This window comes from Leuciscus leuciscus (assembly GCF_965113295.1).
Source record: "Leuciscus leuciscus genome assembly, chromosome: 13".
In the NCBI taxonomy this organism is placed as follows: Eukaryota; Metazoa; Chordata; class Actinopteri; order Cypriniformes; family Leuciscidae; genus Leuciscus; species Leuciscus leuciscus.
The window spans coordinates 43,046,999-43,063,039 of NC_138737.1; the positions used below are offsets into that span (position 1 = coordinate 43,046,999).

The following is a 16,041-nucleotide window of genomic DNA, read 5'->3' on the forward strand; positions in this document are numbered from 1 at the left end:
GTGTAAGACCCACTATATTCGTCAGTCCAGGCCGGGGGTCGCCCTGACTGTACGACACATCATCAGTATAACTGCTCCTTATAAGATGTTATATTATTACAGGAATGATGCTATTCTAGCCACTCTTTCCTGGGCTCTCTGTGAGTCCCTTATGATCATGTACTATATGAGCCCGGGCACTTGCCCTTGGGACTTTGGTGCTGGATCTTAGCATGCACGGCGTTTTACACTGTTTCCCCTAGCGTAAGATTTACGCAGTACGAGAGTACCTCTCGTAAGAGAACGTACTCGGTTACTAACGTAACCTCGGTTCTCTCTAGAGAGGAAACGAGTACTGCGTATCTTGCCGTGCCTGCACACGCTCTGGTTCGCTTCGGCGATGAAAAACCAGTGAGCTAGCCTCTCGAAGCTATGTTTATAGCCCTAGACCACGCCCATTCTGGCGGGACGTGACGTATTGGGCGCGAAGCGCCCCCATTGGAGCTGACGTCACGAGTGGGCCTTATCGATAGGCTGCTGCAGTTGCCGCAGGGCAGCCAATAGGCGCACAAGCCGTCTCGCCTGTGTCTGCATGCTGCCGCAACGCGTTTTACATTATTTCAAAATTAAGGATAATTTTTTGGCTTCAGTATCTCGCGGAAAAGAGATTTTCCCCTAGCGTAAGATTTACGCAGTACTCGTTTCCTCTCTAGAGAGAACCGAGGTTACGTTAGTAACCGAGTACGTTTCACACACTCTCACACACTTTCACGTGTTTCTTCCTTCTGCCGACGGTGTCGCCATTTCTCATTTCACCCGTTTGTGTGCGTACGCCTGGGTCAGAGTTTGCGTGAAGGACCGCACATTTTCCCGTCAAGTTTGCTTTTTATAAATACCAATTATTGCGTAGAGAGCGGCGTACGCCTTCTTTTGTGCGTATGCAACGTTTATAAATGAGGCCCCTGGACTTAAAAATAATGGAAAAAAAACAGTGGTTTGACATAAACAAGTTATCATTAAATTTGAGCAAAACTAAATTCATGATTTTTGGCAATTGTAATTCAATCAAGCGATGTACGATTTAAGGGGAATGTCAAATTTTAAGAATCCTAGTTTTCGAACTACTAGGAAAAGTTTCTATTTATCTGTCAGTGGCGTTACATTTTGGAATAAACTAAATAATGATTTAAAGCAATGTCTAAACATATTACATTTTAAAAAGATGTGCAAAGAAATTATATTCCAGAAGTAGGCTACAAAGAAATACAGTTCTAACAATAACCTGAGCTTATACTGAATAATTTATAGTATGTGTATAAATATAGCTGTGTTGTATGTGTAATGAGGGGTCGGAAGCATGTGGATCCATTTGCAGATTATCTTTAATAATCAAGATGAGGGTCAAACAGTTCAAACGACAGTGGCAGGAATATCAGAGGCAGAGCAGAAACAGAAACGATACAGGCCAAGAGTCAGGGCAGAAAGCAGAGCAGTCGAAGTTCCAGAGAGCAAGATCACAAGGGCAGGCGGCAGAGAATCAACAGTAGTCTAACAAGATCATACACAGAATATCCAGGTAAACACTTGGAAACATCAGCCAGGGCACAACAAGACCTTGCAGTGAGCGTGAGTGTGAATGCTGCTTAAGTAGAGCAGATAATGGAAAACACCTGTGCCGGTGATTAGTCTCTGTACGGGGTGCATGGGAAATGGAGTCCGGGAAAGTCAATACTCAGGTGAGGGTGCCCTCTGGTGGCCATCGGAGAGAGCCACAGAGGTCTGATTCATGACAATATGTATGTGAATAGAACTTTAGACTATATTTTTTCATTGATTATAGATTTATTATCTCTGTAGATTTATTATTTTGTAGCCATTGCCTTGAATATAGTAGTAGGGGTATAAAGGGGTAGGAGTACATAAGTTTTACTTCTTCCTACTCCTTTTTGTAAATAGAGGTTTCTTTTTAAGTACTGGAAAGTATGGAGTTTTATTTTGTTGTTTATGTTTTTTTCCCTCTGATTTTTATTTCTTTTTGTAATTGTATTTACATGTTCAAATAAAAGATATCAAATAATAAAAATAAAATAAAAAAACCTCTCCAACAGAGTCGGAAGAAGGAGAGCCGGCAGCTGTAGCGCTTTTCTACAAATATTTGTGTACTGCACATACAATAATGGAGGAATTGGCAAAATGTCGCCTGTAGTAAGTCATTCTGGTCAGTAAAGCTACTACAACCTTTGGAATATAAAAAGAAACCTTTTGATGGATTACAGAAATTATTTTCTAAATATATTTATGTACTGTACATACAGTAAGGGAGGTATTGGCAAAATTTCACCTGTAGTAACTTACTAATTGGAACCTACTACATTTGAACATGTCTAAGTTTAAAGGTAATTCAAATTAATACAAATATTACGTTTTACCGCAATTGGTTGAATTTGTAGACGTTCCCTTAGGCAGCGCGTCAAAGTATTCTCAGGTATAAATATGCAGCTATAATGCACTTAAGGTTATTTTGAATGAATATTTCATGTCGATATACACTGGTTGCAATCGTTGAATTGATTTGTATTCTTTGTAAGACTGTCGACTTTATAGAACAGTGGCAAGGGAACACGAATGTCCGGCGAATATCGAACCAAACTTAAACTAACGTAACCGTTCTCCTAAAGCGAAATATGTATTACTCTTTGTCATCCTAACAACAAACTGTGTGTAGTAATGGAGTGCAACAGAGCAGCATCGAGAATATCAATATCAATGGTTCCGGCCCTGGTCATATTTGTTGTGTATAGATGAACTAAACAGGAAGAGTTATGAAGTGACTGATGCTGTCCTCGCGCAGCGCTCAAAAATATCAAACAAAACGCACTCGCAGTTGAAGTAACCCAACTTCTCCAACACTACCTAACGTTCTGCTTCTGTTAGGCGTCGTTTCTGGGATTCTATATTTAAAATTGAATATGGAGTTACATTCTGAACCCTAGAACAGATAACTACAACAGAGCTTGTAATGATGGTGTTGTTGCTGATGTTCAGGTGCGAAATGAATCATTCATACCGTTTTACTGCAACGAACGGTATCTTCTGTACGCCTGTCCATCCTGTCCGAAGTTTTCCCGTTGAATTGATGGATTATTGTGTTTTCTTAACATGAACACGAGCTCCGCCAAAATATTTTCTAACTGGACTTTCACTTTCACTTTCTATTCGTGTTGCCGCTGCTGTCATGAGTCAGTTAATGCAGTGTGTTGAAGTCTGACATGCTCTTCATTTCTCTTCCAGTGCAAACACGTCTGCTTTCAGCTTTACTTGCATATTTAAGGTCGGGGCCAAATCTTATGTGGCATTTGTTTGTGCTTTAAAATAAAGTAAAAAAAAAAAAAAAAAAAAAAAAGGGAGGGTATTTATTTATTTAATCGTATTTATGAATACGAATCACATACACTAAATAGTTCATTCCCGTGTTCCGTTGAGATTAATACAAAATGTATTATTAAGCTCTATTTTTATTTTATTTTATTTTTTACTAATTCTAAATTCATATTATGAATGAGTAAGGATTATTCAATTAAATTTGATGGAATTTTAGTGTGCGTGGAGGAGAGATAAGCATGAATTCTTAAATCAAGATGTAAAATGGCATTAGATTTTATGTCTTGTTTTCTGGGGGAAATCAAAATTCAGTGAGTTTATGCTTAAAACAAGCAGAATTATCTGCCACTTGGGTAAGAAAACTAATCTTAAATATAGCTGCAAGCAGCCATTACCGGGGCCAAGCAGAATAAGACGACAAGACATGGCTGAAAGTGTCAGATCAACTGCAACAATGAGCAATTAAAGACATTTAAAGAGGATTTTAGGCGAAATGGCTGAAAAATCATAGAAAGAGTAATTAAAAATATGATTTAATTGATTGTCACTTTTGACCATTAGGTGGCGCTGTCTCAAAATATTTTGAATACCTTTAGGGGATGATGCTGATGGCACATTCTGAGTTTTGTAATATTACACTAATGCATTTGTTTAGTATAGCACTTTATTTCACAAAACTGTATTGAAGTCAATGGGAATTTCATGTTTTGTTCTATTATAGCGCCACCAAGAGGCTCAGTCCCACAATTTTTTTTTATGTGTCCTCAGAGTGAGCCCATACATATGTGTGTCGATTTTGGTGAAAATATCTCAATTCGCTTCAGAGTTATAGACATTTATATGAAAAAACACGTAAAAAATGACTGACACATGACTTTGATTGGAATTTACTACCCCTAAACATCAATATTTTCGCATTTGGGCATTGGCGTATAGCTATCGACCTATGTTTCCAAACTTCTGACGGTGGTTTCGTCTCGATCGGACAAACGGTTTCGAAGATATAGCCAAATGTTTTTTAAGCGCTAAATCACAACGCTACACAAACCGTGAGGCGAAACCTAGCATGTTTGGTATCGTTGGACTCGGCAAGGATTCAGGAGTCTAATGAGATGAGTTTGGTGAAAATAAGTCAACCACACCCAAAGTTATAAGCATTTGAAAAAAAAAATTCACCACTAGGTGGCGCTGTTTCGAAACTTCTCACGCTCCTTCAGAACATCGTGCTGATGACCCATACCAAGTTTCGTAACAATCCGTTCATGCGTTCTTAAAATACAGCATTTTAGCACAAAATTCAAAATGGCCGACAGTCAAAATGGCCGATATGGTAAAATTTTATATCAGTCGACTCGGCATGTTGACCTGAATCTAACGAGACCAATTTTATGATTTTTGGACAAACCATTCAGAAGTTATAAGCAAAAATAGCCATTTTTCATATCTCCGGACCAGTAGGTGGCGCTGCGCCGAAACGCAGCATGTAGCCTCAGGTCATGCTTGTGATGACATGTACCAATTTTGGTCTGAATCCGATAAAGCGTTGCGGAGATACAGCCCTACGACTGTTTTTGCAAGCGCTACGTAAAATGTGTTCGAGCGTTATTCGAAAACGGTTTGACGAATCAATTTGAATTCCATAACTTTTGGTCAGCACTGCCTGAAGATGATCTGGTTCAATTTTCGTGCAAATCGGACAAACCGTCTAGGACGAGTTCGAAAAAGTAGCTTTTTCAGCACATTCAAAATGGCGACCATATTTATAAGCCGGAAAATGACGTCATAGGGTGCAATCGAATCGGCATGAGCTCAGGAATCAGAGGAAAAAAGAATTTTGTTGATTGGCCTTACGCTTCAAAAGTTATTAGCATAATAAAAGTGAAACTTTGGACAGGTGGTGGCGCTAGAGGGAGTGACTTAGAAACACCAAAATTGGTGTATTTAATGTTGGGACTGTCCTCTATCAGAATGTCAAACCAAAACAACTTTCCCGCAATCGGTTCTATGGGCTGCCATAGACGCCCAGTCGGAAGAAGAAGAATAATAATAATAAATATAGCTGCAAGCAGCAATTACCGGGGCCAAGCAGAATAAGACGACAAGACATGCCAAAATGTCTGAAAGTGTCAGACCAACTGCAACAATGAGCAATTAAAGACATTTAAAGAGGATTTTAGACGAAATGGCTGAAAAATCATAGAAACAGTCAATAAAAATATGATTTAATGCATTATCACTTTTGACCAATAGGTGGCGCAGTTACAAAACTGATGTGATGTGGTCAGAGTGAAGTGACAATGACACATACAAAGTTTGGTGTCAATATGTCAAGGCATTGCAGAGATAAAGCCTGAATAGTGCTAATAGCATCATGCCTCAACTTTGCTGCTGCGCTATACGAAAACGGTTTGGTCTACCCACACGAAATCCATAACTTTGAGTCGGCACAGTCTGGAGATGATACGATTCGATTTTGGTGAAAATCGGACAAACGGTCTAGGAGGAGTTCGAAAAAGTAGGTTTTGAATGAAAATCAAGATGGCGGACAGGAAGTTTGGCCAAATAAGGTAAACTTGGTATCTATGTTCTCGGCTTGACCCAAGGAATCTATTAAGACCAGTGGCATTTCAGTAGCCAGATTTATTCAAAAGTTATTAGCCTTTTTGTAAATGTTGTTATAAGTTTTGACCACTAGGTGGCGCTGTTTCGAAATATTTTGAATACCTTTAGGGGATGATGCTGATGGCACATTCTGAGTTTTGTAATATTACACTAATGCATTTGTTTAGTATAGCACTTTATTTCACAAAACTGTATTGAAGTCAATGGGAATTTCATGTTTTGTTCTATTATAGCGCCACCAAGAGGCTCAGTCCCACAATTTTTTTTATGTGTCCTCAGAGTGAGCCCATACATATGTGTGTCGATTTTGGTGAAAATATCTCAATTCGCTTCAGAGTTATAGACATTTATATGAAAAAACACGTAAAAAATGACTGACACATGACTTTGATTGGAATTTACTACCCCTAAACATCAATATTTTCGCATTTGGGCATTGGCGTATAGCTATCGACCTATGTTTCCAAACTTCTGACGGTGGTTTCGTCTCGATCGGACAAACGGTTTCGAAGATATAGCCAAATGTTTTTTAAGCGCTAAATCACAACGCTACACAAACCGTGAGGCGAAACCTAGCATGTTTGGTATCGTTGGACTCGGCAAGGATTCAGGAGTCTAATGAGATGAGTTTGGTGAAAATAAGTCAACCACACCCAAAGTTATAAGCATTTGAAAAAAAAAATTCACCACTAGGTGGCGCTGTTTCGAAACTTCTCACGCTCCTTCAGAACATCGTGCTGATGACCCATACCAAGTTTCGTAACAATCCGTTCATGCGTTCTTAAAATACAGCATTTTAGCACAAAATTCAAAATGGCCGACAGTCAAAATGGCCGATATGGTAAAATTTTATATCAGTCGACTCGGCATGTTGACCTGAATCTAACGAGACCAATTTTATGATTTTTGGACAAACCATTCAGAAGTTATAAGCAAAAATAGCCATTTTTCATATCTCCGGACCAGTAGGTGGCGCTGCGCCGAAACGCAGCATGTAGCCTCAGGTCATGCTTGTAATGACATGTACCAATTTTGGTCTGAATCCGATAAAGCGTTGCGGAGATACAGCCCTACGACTGTTTTCGCAAGCGCTACGTAAAATGTGTTCGAGCGTTATTCGAAAACGGTTTGACGAATCAATTTGAATTCCATAACTTTTTGTCAGCACTGCCTGAAGATGATCTGGTTCAATTTTCGTGCAAATCGGACAAACCGTCTAGGACGAGTTCGAAAAAGTAGCTTTTTCAGCACATTCAAAATGGCGGCAATATTTATAAGCTGTAAAATGACGTCATAGGGTGCAATCGAATCGTCATGAGCTCAGGAATCAGAGGAAAAAAGAATTTTGTTGATTGGCCAAACGGTTCAAAAGTTATTAGCAAAATAAAAGTGAAATTTTGGACAGGTGGTGGCGCTAGAGGGATTGGTTTTAAGACACCAAATTTGGCATGGTGACTTTTTGGACTGTCCTCTATCATTGTGCCAAATTTCATAACTTTCCCACAAGCGGTTCTATGGGCTGCCATAGACTCCCAGAGCGGAAGAAGAAGAAGAAGAATAATAACAAGCAGCCATTACCGGGGCCAAGCAGAATAAGACGACAAGACATGGCTGAAAGTGTCAGATCAACTGCAACAATGAGCAATTAAAGACATTTAAAGAGGATTTTAGGCGAAATGGCTGAAAAATCATAGAAAGAGTAATTAAAAATATGATTTAATTGATTGTCACTTTTGACCATTAGGTGGCGCTGTCTCAAAATATTTTGGGTACCTTCAGGGGATGGTGCTGATGGCACATTCTGAGTTTCGTAATATTACACCAATGCATTTGTTCAGTATAGCATTTTATTTCACAAAACTGTATTGAAGTCAATGGGAATTTCATGTTTTGTTCTGTTATAGCGCCACCAAGAGGCTCAGTCCCACAATTTTTTTTACGTGTCCTCAGAGTGAGCCCATACATATGTGTGTCAATTTTGGTGAAAATATCTCAATTCGCTTCGGAGTTATAGACATTTATATGAAAAAACACGAAAAAAATGACTGACACATGACTTTGATTGGAAATTAGTACCCCTAAACATCAATATTTTCGCATTTGGGCATTGGCGTATAGTTATCGACCTATGTTTCCAAACTTCTGACGGTGGTTTCGTCTCGATCGGACTAGCGGTTTCAAAGATATAGCCAAATGTTTTTTAAGCGCTAAATCACAACGCTACACAAACCGTAAGGCGAAACCTAGCATGTTTGGTATCGTAGGACTCGGCAACGATTCAGGAGTCTAAAAAGATGAGTTTCGTGAAAATAAGTTGACCACACCCAAAGTTATAAGCATTTGAAAAAAAAAATTCACCACTAGGTGGCGCTGTTTCGAAACTTCTCAGGCTCATTCAGGGCATTGTGCTGATGACCCATACCACGTTTCGTAACAATCCGTTCATGCAGTCATAAAATACAGCATTTTAGCACAAAATTCAAAATGGCCGACAGCCAAAATGACCGATATGGTCAAATTGGACATCAGTCGACTCGGCATGTTGCCCTGAATCTAACGAGACCAATTTTATGATTTTTGGACAAACTGTTCAGAAGTTATAAGCAAAAATAGCCATTTTTCATATCTCCGGACCAGTAGGTGGCGCTGCGCCGAAACACAGCATGTAGCCTCAGGTCATGCTTGTGAGTACAAGTACCAAGTTTGGTCTGAATACGATAAACCGTTGCGGAGATACGGCCTTACGACCGTTTTTGCTAGCGCTACGTAAAATGTATTCGTGCGTTTATCGAAAACGGTTTGACGAATCAATTTGAATTCCATAACTTTTTGTCAGCACTACCTGAAGATGATCTGGTTCAATTTTCGTGCAAATCGGACAAACCGTCTAGGACGAGTTCGAAAAAGTAGCTTTTTCAGCACATTCAAAATGGCGACCATATTTATAAGCCGGAAAATGACGTCATAGGGTGCAATCGAATCGGCATGAGCTCAGGAATCAGAGGAAAAAAGAATTTTGTTGATTGGCCTTACGCTTCAAAAGTTATTAGCATAATAAAAGTGAAACTTTGGACAGGTGGTGGCGCTAGAGGGAGTGACTTAGAAACACCAAAATTGGTGTATTTAATGTTGGGACTGTCCTCTATCAGAATGTCAAACCAAAACAACTTTCCCGCAATCGGTTCTATGGGCTGCCATAGACGCCCAGTCGGAAGAAGAAGAATAATAATAATAAATATAGCTGCAAGCAGCAATTACCGGGGCCAAGCAGAATAAGTCGACAAGGCATTTCGACGTGTCTGAAAGTGTCAGACCAATTGCAACAATGAGCAATTAAAGACATTTAAAGAGGATTTTAGTCAAAATGCCTGAAAAATCATAGAAACAATAATTAAAAATATGATTTAATGCATTGTCACTTTCGACCAATAGGTGGCGCAGTTATAAAACTGATGTGATGTAGTCAGAGTGAAGTGACAATGACACATACAAAGTTTGGTGTCAATATGTCAAGGCATTGCAGAGATAAAGCCTGAATAGTGTTTTTAGCATCATGCCTCAACTTTGCTGCTGCGCTATACGAAAACGGTTTCGTCAATCGACACGAAATCCATAACTTTTAAGTGACTGAATCCACAAGCACACATGCAAGCAGTACAGTATTGAACCATTTTGTAACAAAAAAAGTTTCAACGAAAGCCACTGCAGGACTGCAGCACACATCAGTGTTTCCTGAACGTATGTACGGCTTTCATCGAATACTGGAGTTAAAGATTTAATAAACAATAAATAAATACATGCATTTGCTTCGTAAGCCTACTAAATAAATGACTCAATGATGACTCAATCATAAAGACAGTGATTTACCACCCCCTACTGTTTTAAGTTTAATACTTAAATCATACATTGCATATTTCTCTATTGAACATTTAAAGTGTATATATATATATATATATATATATATATATATATATATATAATTGCCTAACCCTGCTAAAAAATAATCTGTTGGTGGTACAACACTCTAAAAACTATTGGAACCACTGGACTATAGTATAAACAAAGTAAAAAAATCCGTACGAACTATAATTCTGAGAGTTATAACAATCAACTCCTCTTACACTCATGTCCTTCACTGCCATGACTTTCGCCTTCTTTTTGATAAAATTTTAATTGTAACATAGTCGTAAAATTCTTTATATGAACAATCAATAGGCTAAACTACAGGGATGCATATAGCCAACTGGGTGATATGGGAACTGCCATCCTTAAAAATATTTATCCTGTATAAAATACAAATGTAAGCATTGATTTCTGTCGATAGAACGTGTCTTGGTGCCATAAGTAATATAATGAGGCTTCCAAGCACCAATTATATTGAATCCCTAATGTATATCAGCCTTTTCAACTGAAATATAAAGGCTGTGATATTAATGTTGCCCACTTGAGGGAGCCATATGATAAGGACATTTTTAAGCCCAATGTTTGTTTGTTTTTTTTAAATCAGTTAACATCCATTTAAATGGAACTAAATGTATAGGCTATATATTTATACTACAGGGCCGTTGAATGCTTGAATCTGATTGGTTGACGAACGTTCTAAGGCAGTGGTTCTCAACTCCAGTCCTCGGGACCCGCTGCTCTGCACATTTCGTATGTCTCTCTTATCTGACACACTCAAATCAGTTCATGGAGTCTCTCCTGACGAGCTGATGATCTGGTTCAGGTGTGTTAAATAAGGGAGACATACAAAATGTGCAGAGCAGCGGGTCCCGAGGACTGGAGTTGAGAACCACTGTTCTAAGGTGTGCATTATTTTCAGGGAAACGCATGGCTAAAGTAGTTCCAGGCAGGTCTTGACCGCATTACAGTTCCATATCACTTCGCGTAGTCAACTGTAATAACGGAAAATAGGATACAATTCATAACAAGAAAAAGCATTTCGCCCCATGCGCTTGATCTGCAATTTTCAATGTCTACCTTCACAATCAATAGAAACATGCAGTTTAATTTTAATAAATAAAGTATATAGTCCTATCTATAATCAATGGAAACTTAAACTGGATATAGGCTAAATGGATAGTCCTGCAGCACGGATTTTTATTGCAGATAATATAACAAATAAATAATTATTGATAGGCCTACTTGTTAAAAGGGCTTTGTGTTTCATTTATTTGGCTACAGTCTACTGTCATCTGTCAATAATGGAAAAAAAAATGAACGAATGAATTAAAACGAATTGAATTAATAAATAAATAATAACATTGATGCACATGCTTTTCTGTCTCATTGTTGCAACATCTCTCTCTAATAACTGCATTAATAACTGCATAATGAATGTAATTTGATACTTATGACTGATCATGCCCAAACGCGTGTTCAGCGCGCTCAGTCTGTGTTCAAAGTCGGTGTTTAAAATCTGCTGCAGTCGATGAAAACAGTCAGAGAATGTGTCAGCTAGTCGTTTGTCCCCAGCATTAGTCTGCTATCAGCGGCTCAAACCTCCGTTACTAACTCTAAGTCTAAACTGACATTTTGGAATTAGCAACGGATATGGGATTAGATGCGTAAGAAATTAGTCCTACATACAAGAGCATTTTAATGACAAAAATTTTACAAACGTCTTTAAATACATAATCTGAACAATGTTTCGAGGTGTGGTAACTGTAGTATAAGCGGAATAATTGACTTCAGGCTGTTGAATTATTACTCCGCTTCACGTCGTGACCGCATTACCACCTCGGGTGTGCATTATTTTTCTAATAATTCAACGGCCTGTCGTCAATTATTCCTTACATAACTAATTTGTAGACCTATGGTGTACTGGCAACATTGTTTTACATAGAATCCGTCAAATGCTGAAAAATCATTAAATGCTAAACATTTATAAATAAAATAAAACATATATTTTCCAATATTCATATTTTTCAAGTTGACATGATTACAAAACTGATGTGATGTGGTCAGAGTGAAGTGACAATGACACATACAAAGTTTGGTATCAATATGTCCAGGCATTGCAGAGAGAAAAGTCATTTTGGCATCATGCCTCAAATTTGCTGCTGCGCTATACGAAAACGGTTTCGTCTATCAACACAAAATCCATAACTTTTAGTCAGCACAGTCTAGAGATAATACAATTCGATTTTGGTGAAAATCGGACAAACAGTCTAGGAGGAGTTCAAAAAAAGTGGGTTTTCAATGAAAATCAAGATGGCAAACAGGAAGTTCGGTCAAATAAGGAAAACTTGGTATCTATGTTCTCAAGTTGACCCAAGGAATCTTCTAAGGCCAGTGTCATTTCAATAGCCACATTTATTCAAAAGTGATTGGCCTTTTTGGAAATTTTGTTATAACTTTTTACCACTGTCTCGAAATGTTTTGGGTACGTTCAGGAGATGGTGCTGATGGCACATTCTGAGTTTCGTAATATTACACCAATGCATTTGTTTAGTATAGCATTTTAATTCACAAAACTGTATTGAAGTCAATGGGAATTTCATGTTTTGTTCTGTTATAGCGCCACCAAGAGGCTCAGTCCCACCATTTTTTTTACGTGTCCTCAGAGTGAGCCCATACATATGTGTGTCAATTTTGGTGAAAATATCTCAATTTGCTTCGGAGTTATAGACATTTATATGAAAAAACACGTAAAAAATGACTGACACATGACTTTGATTGGATTTTACTACCCCTTACTATCAATATTTTCGCATTTGGGCATTGGCGTATAGCTATCGACCTATGTTTCCAAACTTCTGACGGTGGTTTCGTCTCGATCGGAGTAGCGGTTTCGAAGATATAGCCAAATGTTTTTTAAGCGCTAAATCACAACGCTACACAAACCGTAAGGCGAAACCTAGCATGTTTGGTATCGTAGGACTCGGCAAGGATTCAGGAGTCTAATTAGATGAGTCTCGTGAAAATAAGTCGACCACACCCAAAGTTATAAGCATTTTGAAAAAAAAAAATACCACTAGGTGGCGCTGTTTTGAAACTTCAGAGGCTCCTTCAGGACATCGTGCTGATGACCCAGACCAAGTTTCGTAACAATCCGTTCATGCGTTCCTAAAATACAGCATTTTAGCACAAAATTCTAAATGGCCGACAGCCAAAATGGCCGATATGGTAAAATTTGATATCAGTCGACTCAGCATGTCACCCTGAAACTAACAAGACCAATTTTATGATTTTTGGACAAACTGTTCAGAAGTTATAAGCAAAAATAGCCATTTTTCATATCTCCGGACCAGTAGGTGGCGCTGCGCTGAAACGCAGCATGTTGCCTCAGGTCATGCTTGGGATGACATGTACCAAGTTTGGTCTGAATCCGATAAAGCATTGCGGAGATACAGCCTTACGTCTGTTTTCGCAAGCGCTACGTAAAATTTGTTTGTGGCTTTATCAAAAACGGTTAAGCGAATCAACTTGAATTCCATAACTTTTTGTCGCCATGGTCTGGAGATGATCTGGTTCAATTTTCGTGAAAATCGGAGCAACGGCCTAGGAGGAGTTCGAAAAAGTAGCATTTTTGGAAAATTCTAAATGGCGGCCATGTTTTTATGACGGAAAATGACGACATAGGTTGCAATCGAATCGTCATGAGCTCAGGAATCAGAAGAAAAAATAATTTTGTTGATTGGCCTTACGGTTCAAAAGTTATTAGCATAATAAAAGTGAAACTTTGGACAGGTGGTGGCGCTAGAGGGAATGACTTAGACACACCAAAATTGGTGTATTTAATGTTGGGACTGTCCTCTATCAGAATGTCAAACCATTACAACTTTCCCGCAATCGGTTCTATGGGCTGCCATAGACACCCAGTCGGAAGAAGGAAGAATAATAATAATAGGAACGGGAACAGATACAATAGGTGCCTACGCACCTTCGGTGCTTGGCCCCTAATAATAAGAACCGGAACAAATACAATAGGTGCCTCCGCACCTTCGGTGCTTGGCCCCTAAATATAGCTGCAAGCAGCAATTATCGGGGCCAAGCGCAAGCATATGACAGGATGTGCCAACATGGCTGAAGGTGTCAGACCAACTGCAACAATGAGCAATTAAAGACATTTAAAGAGGATTTTAGGCAAAATGCCTGTAAAATCACATTAACAGTAATAAAAAATATGATTTCATTATCACTTTCGACCAATAGGTGACGCAGTTACGAAACTGATGTAATGTGTTCAGAGTGAAGTGACAATGACACATACAAAGTTTGGTGTCAATATGTCAAGGCATTGCAGAGATAAAGCCTGAATAGTCCTTTTGGCATCATGCCTCAACTTTGCTGCTGCGCTATACGAAAACGGTTTCGTCTGTCGACACGAAATCCATAACTTTTAGTTGGCACAATCTGGAGATGATACGATTCGATTTTGGTGAAAATCGGACAAACGGTCATGGAGGAGTTCGAAAAAGTAGGTTTTGACTGAAAATCAAGATGCGGACAGGAAGTTCGGCCAAATAAGGACAACTTGCCATCTATGTTCTCGGCTTGACCCAAGGAATCGATTAAGACCAGTGGCATTTCAATAGCCAGATTTATTCAAAAGTTATTAGCCTTTTTGGAAATTTTGTTATAACTTTTGACCACTAGGTGGCGCTGTTTTGAAATATTTTGAGTACCTTCAGGGGATGGTGTTGTTGGCACATTCTGAGTTTCGTAATATTACACCAATGCATTTGTTCAATATAGCATTTTATTTCACACAACTGTATTGAAGTCAATGGGAATTTCATATTTTGTTCTATTATAGCACCAACAAGAGGCTCAGTCCCACAATTTTTTTGATGTGTCCTCAGAGTGAGCCAATACATATGTGTGTCAATTTTGGTGAAAATATCTCAATTTGCTTCGGAGTTATAGACATTTATATGAAAAAACACGTAAAAAATGACTGACACATGACTTTGATTGGATTTTACTAGCCCTTACTATCAATATTTTCACATTTGGGCATTGGCGTATAGCTATCGACCTATGTTTCCAAACTTCTGAAGGTGGTTTCGTCTTGATCGGACAAGCGGTTTCGAAGATATAGCCAAATGTTTTTTAAGCGCTAAATCACAACGCTACACAAACTGTAAGGCGAAACCTAGCATGTTTGGTATCGTAGGACTCGGCAAGGTTTCAGGAGTCTAATTAGATGAGTCTCGTGAAAATAAGTCGACCAAACCCAAAGTTATAAGCATTTGGAAAAAAAAAATTAGCACTAGGTGGCGCTGTTTCGAAACTTCTCACGCTCCTTCAGGACATCGTGCTGATGACCCATACCAAGTTTCGTAACAATCCGTTCATGCGTTCCTAAAATACAGCATTTTAGCACAAAATTCAAAATGGCCGACAGTCAAAATGGCCGATATGGTAAAATGTGATATCAGTCGACTCGGCATGTTGCCCTGAATCTAACGACACCAATTTTATGATTTTTGGACAAACTGTTCAGAAGTTATAAGCAAAAATAGCCATTTTTCATATCTCCGGACCAGTAGGTGGCGCTGCGCCAAAACGCAGCACGTAGCCTCAGGTTATGCTTGGGATGACATGTACCTAGTTTGGTCTGAATCCGATAAAGCGTTGCGGAGATACAGCCTTACGTCTGTTTTCGCAAGCGCTACGTAAAATTTGTTCGTGGCTTTATCAAAAACGGTTAAGCGAATCAACTTGAATTCCATAACTTTTTGTCGGCATGGTCTGGAGATGATCTGGTTCAATTTTCGTGAAAATCGGAGCAACGGCCTAGGAGGAGTTCGAAAAAGTAGCATTTTTGGAAAATTCAAAATGGCGGCCATATTTTTATGACGGAAAATGACGAAATAGGGTGCAATCGAATCGTCATGAGCTCAGGAATCAGAGGGAAAAAGAATTTTGTGGATTGGCCTTACGGTTCAAAAGTTATTAGCAAAATATGAGTGAAACTTTGGACAGGTGGTGGCGCTAGAGGGAATGACTTAGACACACCAAAATTGGTGTATTTAATGTTGGGACTGTCCTCTATCAGAATGTCAAACCATTACAACTTTCCCGCAATCGGTTCTATGGGCTGCCATAGAC

At 38.9% G+C, this 16,041-nt stretch overlaps 1 protein-coding gene across 1 annotated transcript in view; it reads right to left on the bottom strand.

The window, feature by feature from the left end:
• Positions 1-3,389, bottom strand: part of LOC309512017 (uncharacterized protein) — a 70,917-nt gene extending 67,528 nt beyond the window's left edge. Inside the window, exon 1 of the mRNA XM_082187427.1 lies at positions 3,047-3,389. Within this exon, the coding sequence (XP_082043553.1) occupies positions 3,047-3,088 (42 nt within the window). The 5' untranslated portion in view covers positions 3,089-3,389. The remainder of the gene's footprint in view (positions 1-3,046) is intronic.
• Between the last annotated feature and the right edge of the window lie 12,652 nt (positions 3,390-16,041).